The 18986-nt window shown below is 38.9% G+C and overlaps 1 protein-coding gene across 8 annotated transcripts in view; it reads left to right on the top strand.

Annotated features, from left to right (window-relative positions):
- MAP3K5 (mitogen-activated protein kinase kinase kinase 5) overlaps positions 1–18986 on the top strand; it is a 248939-nt gene that overhangs the window by 75035 nt on the left and 154918 nt on the right. For all 8 annotated transcript variants that reach the window (XM_081528863.1, XM_081528860.1, XM_081528861.1 and 5 more), the window contains one exon: positions 16895–17034. In XM_081528863.1, coding sequence (XP_081384989.1) covers positions 16912–17034 — 123 coding nt within the window. In that variant the 5' untranslated portion in view covers positions 16895–16911. The remainder of the gene's footprint in view (positions 1–16894; positions 17035–18986) is intronic.

Raw genomic sequence — 18986 nt, 5'->3', positions numbered from 1 at the left:
ACTGTTGCCCCTGCGATGCCTGTCCTGAGACCCCCATCAGCAGTAACCACTCCTTCTGTGCTTCCATGGGACAGTTACATCTATTTCGTTTACCTGGGACTTGTGCAGCTCACATACACTTGAAGGGCTGGTGCTGTTATCTCTGACCTCTTCACAGTCTCTTGCACAGAATAATCAATGCTTGTTAAAATAAGGAAGTGTAGCAGCAGAGAAAGGGGGGCATTTCCAGGGTGTTGTAGTGACTGGGATTGGAACAAGTTCAAGAAGCCTGATCCTCTGATGCAGGGTGATAAGAAGCTATTGGAAGGCTGGAAGGAGACTGTAACCCAAGGGGTAATGCTGGAAGGGGCTGTCCATCGTGTCCTACCCCGTCTTTATTGCTGTGTCTGTGGAACAGGCGTTCCCCATTTTCCCCCCTTCAGGACTGCTGAAGCTGGCTGGCTTTCCTTCTGTGTCTTCATCCCAGTGTGGCTGGCCTTTGAGCTGTACTGACAGCTCTTCTTTTCAGTGACATTTTTTTTATCATCCCACAAATCTGTTGCATTAAAACAAACAAACCATAACTTTCCTAGAGAGTAAGTGAACTTCTGAGACTGACAGACTTAACTTTGTTGGTGTTGTTCAGTCGCTCAGTCATGTCTGACTCTTTGCAACCCCATGGACTGCAGCACACCAGGCTTCTCCTCCTTCACTATCTCCCAGAGTTTGTTCCAACTCATGTCCATTGAGTCAGTGATGCCATTCCAACCATCTCATCCTCTGTCTTAGCTTTAGTGAGAAGGAAAAAAAGGACTCAAACTATTTCATGACAGTCAGTTAAGGTCAACCACCTAATCTGACAGCAATAAAAGGATTATTTAACAATGAATAGTTTCAGTTCTGCTCCTTCTCTCTAGTAGATCATTTTCAAGAAAGAAGTTTCAGAGAAAACCCTAAATGAATTGTTGTACTGTGATGGAATGTCAGCATGTAAGCTGCAGAGTGAAATCATTACTGGCAGTATCTTATTTACACATCTGTTGTGTGAAGAGAATTAGATACTTTTAGAGGAAGAACAAAATAAATTTGAATTGAAATAGTGCACATTTTGACTAGATGCTGATTACTTATTAGGTGTTGGGAGTGACTTTGACAGTGTATAAAGAAAGCAACAGTTTGACATCATTTAGAGACATTCTATATGAATCCTAATTCAAGGAGATTTCCATTTGTGTGCACTTTAAGAATCCGGAGCACCGTGGAGCTCCCAGGCACTCACCCAGTTTTCTTAGATCCAGTTGGGTTTATGAGTACAAGACACGATAGCTGTACACACAAGAAAGAAAAACCCTCTGAAACTGGCCTGCTTACTGGGCTGAGTCACTACTTCTGCCAAACAAGTACTGTGTAAGCTGAGCTTCTTTCATCTTACTGCCTATGTTCTTTCTACAGCAGGAACAGTACAGTGTTTATTGATTGCAATTAAATTTCTTATTGCTGAGGAATAACACTCTTTGATGGGCTTCCCTAGGGGTCCAGACAGTAAAAAATCTGTCTGCAGTGCAGGAGACTGGAGTTCGATCCCTGGGTTGGGAAGATCCCCTGGAGAAGAGAATGGCAACCCACTCCAGTATTCTTACTTGGAGAATTCCATGGACAGACAACCCTGGTGGGCTTTTCCAGGCATGGGATTTTCCAGGCAGGAGTACTGGAGTGGGTTACCATTTCCTTCTCCAGGGGATCTTCAGTATTCTTAGCTGGAGAATTCCACGGACAGAGGAGCCTGGTGGGCTATAGTCCATCGGGTCGCAAAGAGTCAGACATGACTTAGTGACTAACAGTTTTTCACCTATTTGTTAAAAAAAGAAAAAATACATATGTAAAAATATGTATGAATACATATTGTCAGTGCACATATGTATGTACATATATACACATGTAAAAACACATATTTAAAAGTACATATGTAAAAATAAATAAAGAATACATATGTAAAAATACATATGAATACATATGGAAAAAAAAAATGCATACATTAGCAGTTCACTTTGTTTTTTCTTTTTGCAATGTAGGATTAAATTACCATGCTCCTACCAGAGCCCCTTATCACACCTAAAATAATTTCTTAATATCATCAATTATCCTGTCAGTTGTCAAATTGTCTCCTGTGTGTCGTGATTTTTTTAAGATTCATTTTAGTTAGAATCCAAATAAGGTCCCCACGTTGCAATTGATAATATCCCTTAAGTCTCTTTTAATATCTAATTTTTCCCTCCATCACTCTCCCTCACTTCCTGTAATGTTTCTGTTGAGGAAACCAGGTCATTTTTCCTGTAGAATTTTCCATAGTCTGAATTCTGTTGATTGCATCCCTGCGTTACACTGCTTCAGTCACTATTGTTGTTTATGTAGATCAAGCACACATATTCTACAGCTATTGCCCTCCACAGAGTGAGACAAACCTCCTCTGAATCAGAATCGCCTCAAATGAGAATGACATTGCCACAGTCATTTTTGCTTTAGAACCACGTGAGATAATGTTCACTGTCTCTTGTCTCTGTGTGAAAAAGTCATAAAGGTATAAAATAATTAGGGAAGAGGATGTCACTCAGGGTGCATATCTATGAGGAACAATCAGATTTTTTTCAAAAATGATCATAAATAGACTCGTAAACTTAGGACTCATAAACTTACACAACTTAATGCCAGTGCCAGTTAATCTGATGGGCAAGGATGACTCTTGTAAGAGTCTTACAGTGACAGAGGGCAACGCTGTGTACTTGGGAACTTCACTGAAGCATAAATGCAGACAGCTATGAAGATTTAATTAAAATTAAATATGAGAGACCTAAAAAATTGGCATGCACTGAAACCACCATAAAAACTAAACTCTAAAAAAGCCTGTTCACATTTTTCTGAATAGCTCTTTCAGCCTGTAATGAAAACAGATGGATTACTTCAGGACTGAAATTTAGTACCTACAATGAGTTTATAGAGATCTAAATTTGTGATTATAGACTCTTAAACCCAATATAGCTTCAGGAAATAGAATAATTTCAAGGAGAAAAATAGTTTTCAGTGGTGACATAGACATTTTAACCATCAAAGCAGCCTCGTTTTCCATTTCTGCTTATAAGATGCTATAAGGCCTGTCACGTCAATAACCTTAGATTTAATTTTGACTCATACTCTTTATGGATCATTGGCCAACTCTATTGTTACTGCTGTAACATTAAAAAATAAATTCTTGACTTATAAGCTGGACCCTTTTTTAACTTGGAGAGTTAATACTTTTTGATATAGGACCTATTTGCATTTCTTTAATAAAATAGGCTTCCCTAGTGGCTCAGATGGTAAAGAATCCACCTGCAATGCAGGAAAGCTGGGTTCGATCCCTGGGTTGGGAAGATCCCCTGGAGAAGGGAAAGGCTACCCACTCCAGTATTCTGGCCTAGAGAATTCCATGGACTGTATAGTACATGGGGTCGCAAAGAGTCGGACACGACTAAGTGACTTTAACTTAACTTAATAAGCAAAATTATGTAGGGAATTGACATACCTGTGAGCAGGAAGTATCATTTGATAAAGTACTTGCCATTCATCAAAGATAAAAATTGTGACTTATCTACCTTCCTTGTGCACTGATAGTGAAAGATTCACTTCAAGACTGAATGGGGTTAGAGTAGTTACAGGGCTCTCTTAGTAAAACACTTCCTTTCCAGGTGGCTCAGTGGTAAAGAATCCACCTGCCAGTGCAGGGGATGCAGTAGGTATAGGTTTGATCCCTGGGTGGGGACGATCCCCTGGAGAAGGAAATGGCAACCCACTCCAGTATTCTTGCTGGGAAAATCCCAGGGACAGAGCAGGCTGGCCGGCTACAGTCCATGCAGTTGCAAAGGAATTGGACACAACTTACTGAGCACATGACAAATGACTTAGTAACACTTACCAAACCACCATCAAAATATTGTGTGTTTGAAATTCCTCTTTAATAGGAAGGAAGGATTTTTCATTAGGCCGGTCTTCCTTGTGACCAAGAATATGCATTTGTAAGATTGAGATTTTAATGTCTGGTTAAGGTTTTTGTCTATAGCTTGTAAGCAGAGGGCTTCCCTGGTGGTTCAGATGGTAAAGAATGCAATGCAGGAGACCTGAGTTTGATTCCTGGGTCAGGAAGATCCCCTGGAGGAGGCCAGGGTAACCCACTCCACTATTCTTGCCTGGAGAATCCCATGGACAGAGGAGCCTGATGGGCTACAGTCCATAGGGTCGCAGAGTCGAACACAACTGAAGTGACTGCACGTGCGCATGCACAGTAAGCAGATTCAAACTGAACTCTATTCTTTGGCATCCTTCTTTTCATCCGATAACTCCTTTACTACATTTTAGGCAGTAGAAAGTAAGCAAAAAACTAGAATTTTTTGGTTCTTATAATGCTTGGGTTCACATCTTGCTCCTGTAGCTGTAATAGCATTCTTACTATCACAAGTGACAAAAATTCCTCCGAAAAAAGAAGTGTACTTGAGTCCTGACTTTGGAGAGCAGAGGTAGTGCTGCCTTCTGGCACGTTATGCAGGCTGTCCACAGGATGCAGGCTTGTGCCTGCTGTCCCTAGATGGTCTGTCTTCTCTGTTGACTACCAGCACCCCGACTCTATCCTAAAAGAGTTATCACCTAAATTGAAAGATCGAAGTATTCTTCCTTCTACTTTATCATTTCTCAGTCTTTGTTTTGTATCACTTCCCTTTTTCTTGTTTTTAAAGTTATCCCTCCTTTTTTCCAAGGTTGAGTTTTCCCCTTCATCTTTGATCCCCTCCCGTCTGTCTTATCCAAGAATATAGAGGCAGTCTCCACTAATTAGCTCCCCTCTTTAAAATCTTCATCTTTCTACTAATGTTGAAGTGCACCATCCTAAAACTAAACACCTTTAGCTTTCAGACCCCCTTCAGTTGTTGTCTGAAGTCTAGGTTTCCTTATTGAATGTAAAAATCCCTCCTCTAGACCTTCGTGAGTGTTAATCCTCTTCGTTGCTGGAGAATGTCTGTGCTTATTCCCACCGTTTCCTCAGCTCTTACTCAGCACCTTTAGTTCTGCTGTACTCACCTCTCACCTTCCTCATCCTGTGGCTTCTTTATAATTCTTGTGGTGGGCTGAAAAATGACCTCACCCCTACGCTCCAACGTCTATGTCAAAATGAAACTGGTGAATACTGCTTTATTTGCTTTATTTGGGAAATTTGATTGAAGATGTGATTTTGAGGGTTTTGAGATGAGATGACCCTGGGTTATCTGGATAGGCCATGAATGCCATCACACAGGTTCTCGTGAGACAGAGAAGCAGGGCAGTTGGACAGGCACACATAATGCAAGGCAAGGAATGCGCCAAACTGCTAGGTTCTGAAAGAGGCAAGAAACACTTTCTGCTCTGGAGCCTCTGAGGAAGCCTGACCCTGGCTCTGCTGACACTCTGAGTTTGAACTTTCAGCCTCCAGAAATGTGAAAGAATACATTTCTGTTGTCTTAAAGGGACTGAGTTTGTGGTAATTTTGTAAGATGGCTATAGGAAGTCAAATATAGCCATCTTTGGACATTCTTGACAAAATTATTGACCACAGTGAACATGCCTGAGTAAACAAGACTTCGGAGAAGGCAATGGCACCCCACTCCAGTACTCTTGCCTGGAAAATCCCATGGATGGAGGAGCCTGGTAGGCTGCAGTCCATGGGGTCGCTAAGAGTAGGACACGACTGAGCGACTTCACTTTCACTTTTCCCTTTCATGCACTGGAGAAGGAAATGGCAACCCACTCCAGTATTCTTGCCTGGAGAATCCCAGGGACGGCGGAGCCTGGTGGGCTGCCGTCTATGGGATCGCACAGAGTCGGACACGACTGAAGCGACTTAGCAGTAGCAGCAAACAAGACTTAGATCAAGAAGGAGACTCTTATCAGCTCTCCAGCAGACCCCCAGAGTCCCCTTTCAGCCTTTGCCCCTACCAAAGAACTCACTATTTTGAATTATCACATTTGTGAGCCTAATATGAACCACATCATAAAGAATCAACCTACTTCTTTTGTATCTGGATTCTTTCTTCTAACAATCTGTGAGGTTCAACCGTGTTGTCGTATGTGGTTATAGATTTTTAAATTGTCGTTGCTGTATAGTACTCATTGTCTGTATAGAGCACACATTATTTTTTCTACTGTTGATGGTTTACCAGTACTGCTGTTATGAATATTCATTATGGATCTTTTGGTGAACATCTATTTGTGTTTCTGTTGAGTATATAATGAGGAATGGATTTCCTGAGTCGAAGATGCCTTGTCATTTCTTTCAACACTAAGTTGACGATCTCATCTACAATTCTACTTCAACTATCCCCCATCATTCTGACTCTTAAAATCTCACAGTCTGATTCTGATCTTCCTGCTTAGATATAAAATGACAGGTATCAGTTATACACACACACACACACACACACACACACACACACACACACAATGTTTAGTGTGTTCCAATTCCAAGACAAGTTACTGCTCTTCCTCTTGTCATTTGTTGTGTTAATGACAGGTCATCAGTCTTAACCATTCAAGTTTGAAACAGAATTGTTTTTATTTATATATTTATTTTTAAATTTTTTATTTTATTTTATTTTTTTTTAACTTTACCATATTGTATTTGTTTTGCATACATTGACATGAATCCACCATGGGTATACATGTTTTCCCCTTCCAGAACCCCCCTCCACCTCCCTCCCCATCCCATCCCTCTGGGTCATCCCAGTGCACCAGCCCCAAGCACCCTGTATCATGTGTCGAACCTGGACTGGCAATTCATTTCACATATGATAATTTACATGCTTCAGTGCCATTCTCCCATATCATCCCACCCTCGCCCTCTCCCATAGAGTCCATAATACTGTTCTATTTATCTGTGTCTCTTTTGATGTCTCGCATACAGGGTTATCTTTACCGATTGACTAAATACCATCTATATGTGTTAGTATACTGTATTGGTGTTTTTCTTTCTGGCTTACTTCACTCTGTATAATAGGCTCCAGTTTCATCCACCTCATTAGAACAGATTCGAATGTATTATTTTTAATTACTGAGTAATATTCCATTGTGTATATGTACCATAGCTTCCTTATCCATTCGTCTGCTGATGGGCATCTAGGCTGCTTCCATGTCCTGGCTATTATAAACAGTGCTGCGATGAACATTGGGGTACACATGTCTCTTTCAATTCTGGTTTCCTCAGTGTGTATGCCCAGCAGTGGGATTGCTGGGTCATATGGCAGTTCTATTTCCAGTTTCTTGAGGAATCTCCACACTGTTCTCCATAGTGGCTGTACTAGTTTGCATTCCCACCAACAGTGTAAGAGGGTTCCCTTTTCTCCACACCCTCTGCAGCATTTATTGCTTGTAGTCTTTTGGATAGCAGCCATTCTGACTGCCGTGAAATGGTATCTCATTGTGGTTTTGATTTGCATTTCTCTGATAATGAGTGATATTGAGTATCTTTTCATGTGTTTATTAGCCATGAAACAGAATCATTTTTAATTCTTTCTTTCATTATCTTGGATCCGCCAAATCTCTAAAGCTTCCCTTCCACCATGATTTCCCACTGTGTTGTCTCTATATTAGTTTGCAGGTACACTGTCCCTTGAATGACTCCTTAACTTGTCTCCCACCTTCTAGTCTCTTCTGATACTCATCCGTCTACAAATTCTAGGTTTATCCTTACAGAACTTTGATCCTGCTGCACCACTTCTCAAAACTCATGGACATAGATGGATCACCATTGACTATAAAAATCAAGTCAGAATTCCTTATGCTGACTTTCTATGACCCATAATTTGATTTCAACATCATTTCTATAAGTAATTATTCACCTGAAGTTTCACCAGGTGTTATTGAGTTATCTATTCACATTGTCTTCAATAACATTTTTATGATAAATTGCTCAAAGGGCCTCTGATGAACGTTTCCTATAGTGGCTCCATATAATGGCCACGTATTAAAAGTTTCCTGTGCCTGGTGTACATGTAACCCGCACAACAGCTTTGTGTGGTAAATACCTGTGTTATTATCCTCAATTTACAGTTGAGGACACCGAAGCTTGGAGAATTTAAGGTGTCTAATGTTATCCAGCCAGAAACCTAATTAGGATTCAGACACTGGAAGTCACGACTCAGCTTGCTTGCCTCTTGCATATTCATGACTCCTCTCAAGGCCATGGGAGATGAGGAGGCTTCCCTTCCAGCTTGCAGCTCTGTGGTGTGCTTTTCTGAGGCAGCATCTCCTCCTAACAGAGAGCTGTGATTCTAGGTCCCGCCAGTCTGCAGATGTGTGCTTTTCCCCTTTATATTCTCTGAAGCTGGCCCACCGTGAACTGAACTCTAGAAGCTCTTGCCTGGGCAAGGGGACTTTAGTTCTTATACCACCAGTCTGGTTTGGTTCTGCTCCCTCCTTCTTTTCCTGTTTCTCCTCTTCTCCTTCCTCCCTTTCTTTTTCTCCTGTTTCTTTCTTCCTCTGCAGGCTTCTCCCTTTTCCTCTCCCTGCCCCCTCCCGCCCTCCCTGCCCTTCCTTTGGTAGGTGCCATGATTCTCAGCATTTTTGAAAGATCAACCTCTGGAAGTGCACAATGTCCCTCAGATCACTTACCTTGCAGGCTTCACTTTTCCGGTTCAGAAAACCCGCGATACCTCAGTATAATAGTCAAATAAGCAAATTAGTGCTGGAGTGGGGAGATTATGTATACATTTGCTTGAGCGATATATGAATGATTCATGTTTGAATCACTATACATATATTTATTGTAGTTTAGGGATGAGGAAATTGTGGGCCAAAATCTATTGTTGATACAGATATGTATCATTATACACTGTAGAGTTAACCAAACACCATACAAGAAAATAAAAGGATGCTGATGAAACTAAATGTGTAGTAATTTATAGCAGGAATTTCCAAACCATGACCCATTCAAAACAACAATGATGATGGATTATTCTTCTATCCTGCCTGAAAATCTCAACAGTTCTAGTTGTACAGAAGGAGTTTTGCAGTCTCTCAACATTGTATCCCTAACCAGACTTTAAAAAACTGACTTAGAACCTTCAGGAGACTCTACTGGGGCACTACTTTTAAGCTCTGACTAACATTTTAGTAATTTTCATGTTGTAGATCACTTGCAGGTAGCCCTTATTCATTCATAAAAGAAAACTCTATGGAATGCAGATTATGGTTCCCTGAAGAATTAGGAAGGGATGATCATTTAGGGGTTAGTGTCTGCTCTTTAGAGACTCTTTCTTGGTTCACCCCCTGAGGATCCTATTGGGATTGATTTAGGTGGTTTTTTTTTTTTTTTAGCTGTGCCAGGTCTTAGTTGTGGTGTGTGAGGTTGTTTAGTTGTGGCATGTGAACTCTTGTGTCATATGAGATCTAGTTCCCTGACCAGGGATCAAACCCTGGCCCCCTGCATTGAGAGCATGGAGTCTTAGCCATTGGACCACCAGGGAAGGCCTCGACTTAGTTTTCTGTTGCGATTTTCTGAATTTCTCAACCAAGCCCGGTACCCTTCCTTTCCTTGGCTTCCTCCATAATGCCTTTGATGTGCCAGGGCGGCAGTTTTTCATCTGCACTTTGAGGTACTCCACTTTCTGACTCCATTACCAGCTGATGCCTCACCCACATAGATTTCTGTCATCCATCCCACCAAGGAAACTTTTATATAATAGGTGCTCAGGACGTTTGTTTAATTAAACTGGAACTAATGGATCACTGCAGGGATTAATCTGTCATGACTGGATGAGTAGTTCTGTGTGATAACTTGGGGAGTTTCCAGTGATTATGGAATATTAGAGCACCTTGTAGACTATAGAATAAGCTAAATCACTCCTGGGCTCTTGCTTTGTCATCAGTTATCCTGAGGCCTAAGGAAAAAAAACTGAATAGATAAAAAGTAAACATTAATGTCTTTCCTTCAGTGCTGCGTTTTACAAGCAGAGGCAGCTCTTGTGAGATATTTAACTAACAGATATGGTATTATCATGGAAAAATTGAATAAAAAAAGTAACAAAGACCATGAACCACTGCCATTTGCTGACTGAAATGCAATTAGGCACAACAGTTTTATGTACTTGTCCTAGAAATTTATTATGCTTTAATAAACTCCTGGCAAACCTAATTAGATGCTCCATTTATCATTAATTGAATTGGAACAAGGAAAGAAACTACACCTCATGTAACGTTTAAGAGGCACATTTTTAAATGACTGACTTAGCCTTAAAGTTCGAAACGTGGCAGTTTTACTCACAATATTACCATAGAAACTCAATTAGACAATTATTAAGTGCATTTACTCATGAAATATACTGCAAGAGTATATGCATCAGTTTCCAAATCTATTTTTGCTTTTCATTCATGTCCTGATCTTTGGAACCTCCATATCCCATAAATGTAGCATGTGGCTCATTTACGAATTAAGGGCATGGATTTTCCAGCCAGATTGCCTGGTTTTGAATTGTGGTGCTAGCATTTTCAGACTGATTTGGGGCCAGTTACTTTTATCCTCTCTACGTCAATATCCTGAAACAATAACATTATGTACCACAAAAGGGGGATTATGAAGATTAAGTAATTTAGTACTTGAAAAGCATATGACGTCTGACACATGTAATTACCAAATACATGTTTTTAAAATAAAATGGATAAATTGTACCTCATATAAGTGGGTCTCAAGAATTGTGGAGTATGGAGTGTTTGTTATTTTGGCCACCTGATGCGGAGAGCTGATTCATTGGAAAAGATCCTGATGCTGGGATAGATTGAAGGCAGGAGGAGAAGGGGACGACAGAGGAGGAGATGGCTGGATGGCATAGTTGACTGAATGCACATGAATTTGAGCCAACTCCAGGAGGTACCGAAGGACGGGGAAGCCCGGCGTGCTGCAGGCCGTGGGGCTGCAAAGGGTCGGGTATGACTTAGTGACTGAACAGCAGCAAGGGGTTTGTATAGTTCGTTATAATTACATCAGCTTGTGCATTTTTAGCATGTCTTAGGATGATTTCATGAGGAAGATAATTTTCACCTGTTTATTTTATTACTTTTGAGAAGATATGCCTCAGCGTCAGAAGGTAGCCATAATGAGATATGTTCTTTAATTAGATAATGAAATATTATTGTGTCAAAAATGCTGTGTAACTGGAAGTCATAGCCAGTATAACAAGGCAAAACAAAAAACAACTAACCAGAAAATAAAAACCATGAAAGACATACAGATTGAAAAGGAAGAAGTAAAACTATTTCTAGTTATAGATGATATAATGGTCCATGTAGAAAATCCCAAAACACATGCCCCCCCAAAATGCTTATTGAATTAGTAAGTTAATTTAGTAAAGTCTCAGAATACAAGGTCAACATACAAAAATCTACTATTGTTTTATATACTACAATGAACAATTGGAATTTGAAATTTTAAAAAGAGTACATCTATGATAGTACCCCAAAATGAAACATTTAGGTATAATTTAACAAAGTATGTGTAGGAACTGTATATTGAAAATTACAAAATATTGATGAACAAAATCAAAGGCTTAAATAAGTGGAGAGGTATGCTTATTCATGCATTGGAAAACTCAATATTGTTAAGATGTTAGTTCTCTCTGAAATGATCTATAGTCATCATGAGTGGATGCTAAGTCTCTTCAGTTGTGTCCGACTCTTTGCAACCCTATGGACTGTAGCCCACAGGCTTCTGTGTCCATGGGATTCTCCAGACAAGAATACTGGTGCAGGTTGCCATGCCCCCTCTGGGGATCTTCCCAACTCAGGGCTCGAACCCAAGTATCTTATGTCTCCTGCATTGTCAGGTGGGTTCTTTACCACTAGCGCAACCTGGGAAGCCCCGTAGTCATCATGAAGTGAAGTGAAGTGAAAGTTGCTCAGTCGTGTCTGACTCTTTGCGACTCCATGGACAGCACAGTCCATGGACGTCTCCAGGCCAGAATACTGGAGTGCATAGCCTTTCCTTCTCCAGGGGATCTTCCCAACCCAGGGATTGAACCCAGGGCTCCCACATTGCAGGCGGATTCTTTACCAGCTGAGCCACAAGGGAAGCCCAATAATAATCCTAGTCAAAATAATCCTAGTCATCATAATCCTAGTCAAAATTCTGGGAGAAATTTTTGTAGCTATCAATGGATAGCTTTTAACTACCAATTGATTCTAAAATCTATATAGGAAAGAAAAGAGAAGAACGAAAATAGCTACAACAATTTTGAAAACAGAAGAGTGGGAGAACTCACACTGCCTGATTCTAGTACCTACCGTAAAGCCACAACAGACAAAACAGTGTATACAGCACAGATGGTCCTCGACTTACAATGGTTCAGTTTATCATTCTTGTACTTTATGATGGTGCAAAAATGATACCCATTCAGTAGAACCCATACTTTGAATTTTGAATTATGATCTTTTCCAAGCTTAATACATTCTCAGTTGTAATGCTGGGCAGAGAGCCAAAGCTCTCAGTCAGCCAGGCAATCAGAAGGAGAAACAGCCGATACACTTACAACCATTCTGTACCCATAGAGCCATTCTGTTTTCACTTTCAGCACACTATTTGATAAATTATATGAGATATTCAGCACTTTCATATAAAATAGGCTTTGCGTTAGATGATTTTGCCCAACTATAAGCTAGTGTAAGTGTTCTGAGCACATTGAAGGCAGGCTGGGCTAAACGATGATGTTTTGTAGGTTAAGTGTATTAAATGTATTTAAATTTACAGGATTTTCAACTTGCAATGGGTTTATCTGGACGTAACTTCATTGTAAGTTGAGAAACCTCTGTATTTACAAAAGGTAGACACATAGATCAATGGAATAGAATAGAACATTCAAAAATTTTTGGAAGAGAAATCAAAATGGATCATAAAGTTTAATGTAAAGTATAAAAGCTATACCACTTTCAGTAGAAAACATAAGAGAAAACTTTTGTGACTTGGGTTGCTGCTGCTGCTGCTAAGTCGCTTCAGTCATGTCCGACTCTGTGCGACCCCATAGACAGCAGCCCACCAGGCTCCCCCGTCCCTGGGATTCTCCAGGCAAAAACACTGGAGTGGGTTGCCATTTCCTTCTCCAATGCATGAAAGTGAAAAGTGAAAGTGAAGTCACTCAGTCATGTCTGACTCTTCCCGACTCCATGGACTGCAGCCTACCAGGCTCCTCCGTCCATGGGATTTTCCAGGCAAGAGTACTGGAGTGTGGTGCCATTGCCTTCTCCGGTGACTTGGGTTAGGCAAAGATTTGTTCAGATAACCACACCTAAAGCACAATCTGTAGTAGAAAAAATTGGTAAATTGGGCTTAAAGTTAAAAATTTCTTCTCTCCTAAAGACACTTAATGAAGTGAAAAGGCAAGTCACAAACAGGGAGAAAATATTTGTAAATCACGTATCTGACAAAGGAAAAATATCAGTATAAAAACAGACAAAACTCACAGTAAGAAAACAAACTCAACAATAAAAAAAGTTGAGGGCACATGCTTTGAACATGTTACCAAAGAAGATGTAAGAGTGAATATTATGCTATGGAAAATTTTTAAATATATTAAGAAAAAATACAAATACATTAGAACAAATCACTTGTCTGAATTTGAAGTAGAAAGAATGCCTGCCTTCCTCTGTTATCATACTGTCTTATGGTATTTTAAAATTACTACACAAATAAGCATTTTTAATGTTGTATATTATATCCACATGGGTCTGTTCCTGTTTCGATGTTCAGATCTAATGAATATACTTTAGTCTACATGTACCATTTATTTTACGTGTCTCATTTCTCTCTTAATCTGAAAGCCTTCTGCATCATTTCTACTTTATTTTAGCAACAAATTCCACGAATCAGTTCTCTGGAAAGAACCCATTTCCCCCTTATTGTTACTGCTTAGTATTTTTCTTTGCTATCTCTCATATGTTTTCTCATCAGCAGCTATTTTATTTCGTTTCTCTCAGCCACACTGTATGCTGTCTCTTGATTTTAAAGCGGTGTGGCTGACTGTGAGTGGCTGGCATCTGTGGGAGGAGGAAGCTGAGTGGGTGCCTGAGGCAGATGGGCTGTGTGGGTGGGATGCAGTGACTCATTTTTTTCATGTGTTGATTTTTGATGTAGAAATGTTAAGGACCCCAGAAGAAAACTCTCTATTTGTATTAGAGAGCCTTGAAGTCATGGCTAGCCTTGAAAAGTATCTTTTGAAGCTCCTTTGACTTACCCTCCCCTTTTATAACCTCACTAAATCTTCTGGGTCTTTAGCTTTCATTTGATCTGATTTATTTCGCCTTCACAGAATATAGACTCTAATTTCATGTTGATTAGATAAGGCCGGCTGTATCAAACAACCTCCTGAGGGTCTGAGTTCCTTTTATAAAAGGGCTGCACTTTGGATTTACATTCAGTCATGCAGGTCTTCAATGTTCTTTTTATATTTTGGTGGGTTCCTAAATTACAAAAGTAATCAGTGTTCATAATAGAAATTATACAAGATATAGAGGAAAACATAAGTCATAATTCCACTGCAAAGTTGTTATCACAGTTTATGTTTTGCTGTACAGCTTTCCAAAACTTTTTTATTCATGTACATCTATACACACAGAATATATATAATAATCAATTGATTATAACATATACATTATGTTTTAATGTGTATGCCATACATTATAATGTGTATATTTTACTTTTTTCCTAAATATAGTGTGTGTGTGTGTGTGTGTGTGTGTGTGTATGTGTGGTCATTTTTCTAATAATGTATATTTAGGCATTTTTCCATTGTTACTGCAAAAATAATATTTCAGTGGATATACTTACAAGTAAATCTGCCACATGTATAGGAATTTTCTCAGGAAAAATTCTTAGGAATGGAATTATTGAGTCAAAGAGTATGCATAATTTTAAGGACTCAAGATTTCCTAAAGAGTTTACATTTCCCCATAGCATGTAAGAATACCATTTCTCTGCATCTTCATTGGGTATTTTGAAATATGTTTGGCCTCTTGATAGGAAAAATACTTTGTATTGGTTTAGTGTTCATTTATTAGGAGTGAGATGTAGAATATTTTTATATATGATGTTGCCGTTTTAGTTATACTTTTGTGATTTTACCTATGTCCACAGCCTAATTTTCTATAATATTGTAATGTTTTATGGTTGCTTATTTGTTTTAAATTGACCAATGAGAGATAAATTGATTCTTTTGAACTGTTGGAGAAGACTCTTGAGAGTCCCTTGGACTGCAAGGAGACTCAACCAGTCCATCCAAAAGGAGATCAGTCCTGAGTGTTCATTGGAAGGACTGATGTTGAAGCTGAAACTCCAATACTTTGGCCACCTCATGCGAGGAGCTGACTCATTGGAAAAGACCCTGATGCTGAGAAAGATTGAAGGTGCGAGAAGAACGGAACAACAGAGGATGAGATGGTTGGATGGCATCACCAACTCAATAGAGATGAGTTTGGGTAAACTCCGGGAGTTGGTGATGGACAGGGAGGCCTGGTGTGCTGCTGTCCATGGGGCTGCAAAGAGTTGGACACAACTGAGCGACTGAACTGAACTGATAAAGAGATAAGAGATAACAATAAAGATATTAACCTTTCATCTATCACATATTGCACATATTTTAAACAAATTAGTATCATTTGTTAAATTTTTTATATGTTAATATTTTTATTTTAATTTTGAGTTGGATCTATTTATTATATTTTCCAGAAGCTTATTATGATTATAAAGGAAGCTCTTGGTTTTCATAATTTTGCACCTTGACATCTTGTTAAATTGTATTAATACTTACAGTAGTTGTTTAATTGATTCTGTTGTGGTTTTTTGGTTGGAATTTTAACATCTGTAAGTAATGATAATTATTTTATAGAATTATATGTCCGTACTTCATTAAATCTTATTGCATCAGTTAGGATTTTCAAAAAGTGTACTGGTAGTAAGAATAGTTGACAGCCTCATCTTTTTCCTAATTTTCATGGGAATACCTATGAGTACAAAGTTGCTATGAAATATATATTATTTTTCAATTTAAAGATGTGCCCTTATATTTTCAGTTTGCAGTTATTTTAATGAAAAGTGGATTCTGAATTTTACATAAAGTACTAAGGACATCTTTGGGAACACTGAAGAGTTTTTTCCACTGAGCCATCCTTGCATTCCCCAAATAAATTTTAAATCCATGATCTAGTGTTTTTATAGTATATAGTGCTTGATGCATTTTGCTCGTTTTTCTGTCATGTTTCTGTCTGTATGTATAAATGAGTTTGAAACTAATCTGAATTTTATTTTTGTGACACTGTCAAATTTTAGTACCAAGATTATGCTACCTTGGTGTTAGTTATCTGTGAAGTTTGAAAGAACTTGTATCTATAGTTGTACTCTCTCTCTTAGTCATAATTTCTATACCTTTGCTTCCTCTTTTTCTTGATTATACTTGCTAAGGACTTGCTTATTATAAAATGCAGCTCTGGATTGAGTCATAATTTTACCTGTTTGCTTCTTAAAATCTCATTTTACATTTATTACTTACTGCTGTTGCCTATGGATCTACTTCTGGAAATTTAGTTAACTTGTTTTCATGTTAAAATTTAACAGAGTGCATTAGCCCCACTTTCCACCATTGCAGACACTCCTTAGTTTCCAGTAATTACATGATCCTTTTCTTTTTTTAAAAAACAAAAATGCAGTTTTGCTGCAGTTTGTAAAACCACTTCCGATAGAACTTCTAATTTAAAATTCAGTGGTAAATGAAAAGGGAAAATCCCTATCATTGCCTCTTTGAATACTAAGTTATTGAAACAAAAAAGTGCTTACTGAGCATTATTTAGGTGTCATCACTTGGGGGACTTTGTTTTCTGTTTGCAGATATCGCCGTGGTGGAGATGAGTGATGCCTTCCGACAACCATCCTTATTTTACCACCTCGGAGTGAGAGAAAGTTTCAGCATGGCCAACAACATCATCCTCTACTGTGATACTAATTCAGACTCTCTGCAGTCACTGAAGGTACTTCACTTATTTACTAAATAGTTACTTTAGGCCCCAGAGTTTTAGGGATACCCCTCCATCATCCAGAAAAAAAAAAATCAAGTAGCATATGTTTGTGGAAGGATGTTATTGTCAGTCAAATAGTTATGCAACAGTGACTAGTTACATTGTGAGGTTTATCTGGAATTCAGTGTGGAAATTTGCTGATACACAGGTAGGGGGAAAACAGTGTTGAGTTCTGAGCTCCAGTTGGAGTTACAGCTGAGGAGGCTATTGTGAACAGGAAGTTGTCAGTGCACACACTGGAGGAAGAAGAGGGTGCCTAACGTATGGTCAGCCCTCATGCAGTGTCACCACTGGGCATTTCCTTGGGCACACGTGTCTCCCACTAGAAGTATGCTGCCTACTGAAAGTTCTTTGAGTACAAATTCTCTATCACCAGAAAACTGCCATCTTCTGTCACTGGGATATGATTTCAGTTAAAGTGGGAAGGGGAGGAAGAAAAACGTACCATGTTTGTCTACAAAATTCAGCATGTCTCATGGCATTCTCTCCACGATAGGAACTTAATGATAGGAGCATGTTTCCTCCATTCAAGAAGACTGCCTAAAATGCTTTTGCAATGCCAAATGATTGTACACTGTATGATTCTTTGAAAAGCATCTAACAGTTCAGCATGTAACTCATGCTGAACCTCATAGTCAGTCATTTCCTTTGTGAAACTTCCATCTAGCTCTTTGTGGCTTTTTCTCATCCATCACTTCAGGTTGCCAAATCCAAGCCAACCTTGGTAAAATACAATAAAAATTAATTAAAAAAAAAACCCAACCTTGGGTGCAGAGTCCTGAAACCCAGAACCATACTTCTTATCACTTCAGAATTGGTATATATGAAGATCTCTAACCCAAAACCCAAGGGAAAAAATGTAGTTGTGTTTTGCTTTTATCTGAGCATCTAAAACTAGTATGTCTTTCTCTAAAAAATATGCAGTGTCATTTAGCAAATACCTTTTCTGCATGCCAGGCATTGTGCTGGGGATTGATTGGATATTCCTTTCCAGAATACTGTGAAATAGTTTTAAGAGATTTTTCCCATCTGTCTAAATCTCTGTTTCACCTGGAGCAATTCTTTAAGGAAACCGCTACCTAGCAACTAAACAACAGCAAAAACTTAATCTTACCCCAGATTTACCTCTTTAATTAATGTACCATACATTTCATGATGATGCATTTTTAATTAAACAGTTTGATTTAGTACTCTTTGCAACCTGTATTAGCAACCAATATTAGGAGGTTGATGAAGAGATTTAGTACTGTTTGAAACCTATATTAGAAAGTTGATGAAGAGATTATTTTGCTCTTTCTATTCTATTTTCTTTGCATTAAATTCATTTTAAGCAGGCAGTGTTGTGTTGGACATTTTTTACTCTACAGTATCTTTATTCTTGTCCTACTGGTATCTGGTGATTTAATTTTATGCCCATTCTTTCCTAGGGAAATTTTTTAAAATTACATTTGAGAGAAAGAGATAAAGCTAATCTTATCAGAACTTTGTATGGGACAAATAAACTGACTTATTTAATTGCTTTCAGCCAGCCTTTGTATAAAAGTGTTATTGGTATTTGAATAAAATAGTTCTTTAAAGAGGCTTGTCTATCTAAAATATACTCATTTCTTGTGTACAATACATAATTACTGTTTGTTATTGAGCACTTACTATGTGCTAGGTAGTCAGCCCTTTTGTTATTGTATTGCTCTTCAGTCGCTAAGTCATGTCCAACTTTTTGTGACCCCATGGACTGTAGCACGCCAGGCTTCCCTGTCCTTCACCATCTCCTGGAGTTGGCTCAAATTCATGTCCATTGAGTCAGTGATGCCATTAGGCCATCTCATCCTCTTCTGCCCTCTTCCCCTTTTGCATTCTACCTTTCCCAGCATCAGGGTCTTTTCCAATGAGTCAATTCTCATCAG

Source organism: Giraffa tippelskirchi, chromosome 9 (assembly GCF_054371585.1).
Source record: "Giraffa tippelskirchi isolate mGirTip1 chromosome 9, T2T-mGirTip1v1.2.pri, whole genome shotgun sequence".
Taxonomy (NCBI): domain Eukaryota; kingdom Metazoa; phylum Chordata; class Mammalia; order Artiodactyla; family Giraffidae; genus Giraffa; species Giraffa tippelskirchi.
Note: the sequence above shows the minus strand (reverse complement) of the source record. Positions and strands in the feature narration are given on the sequence as shown.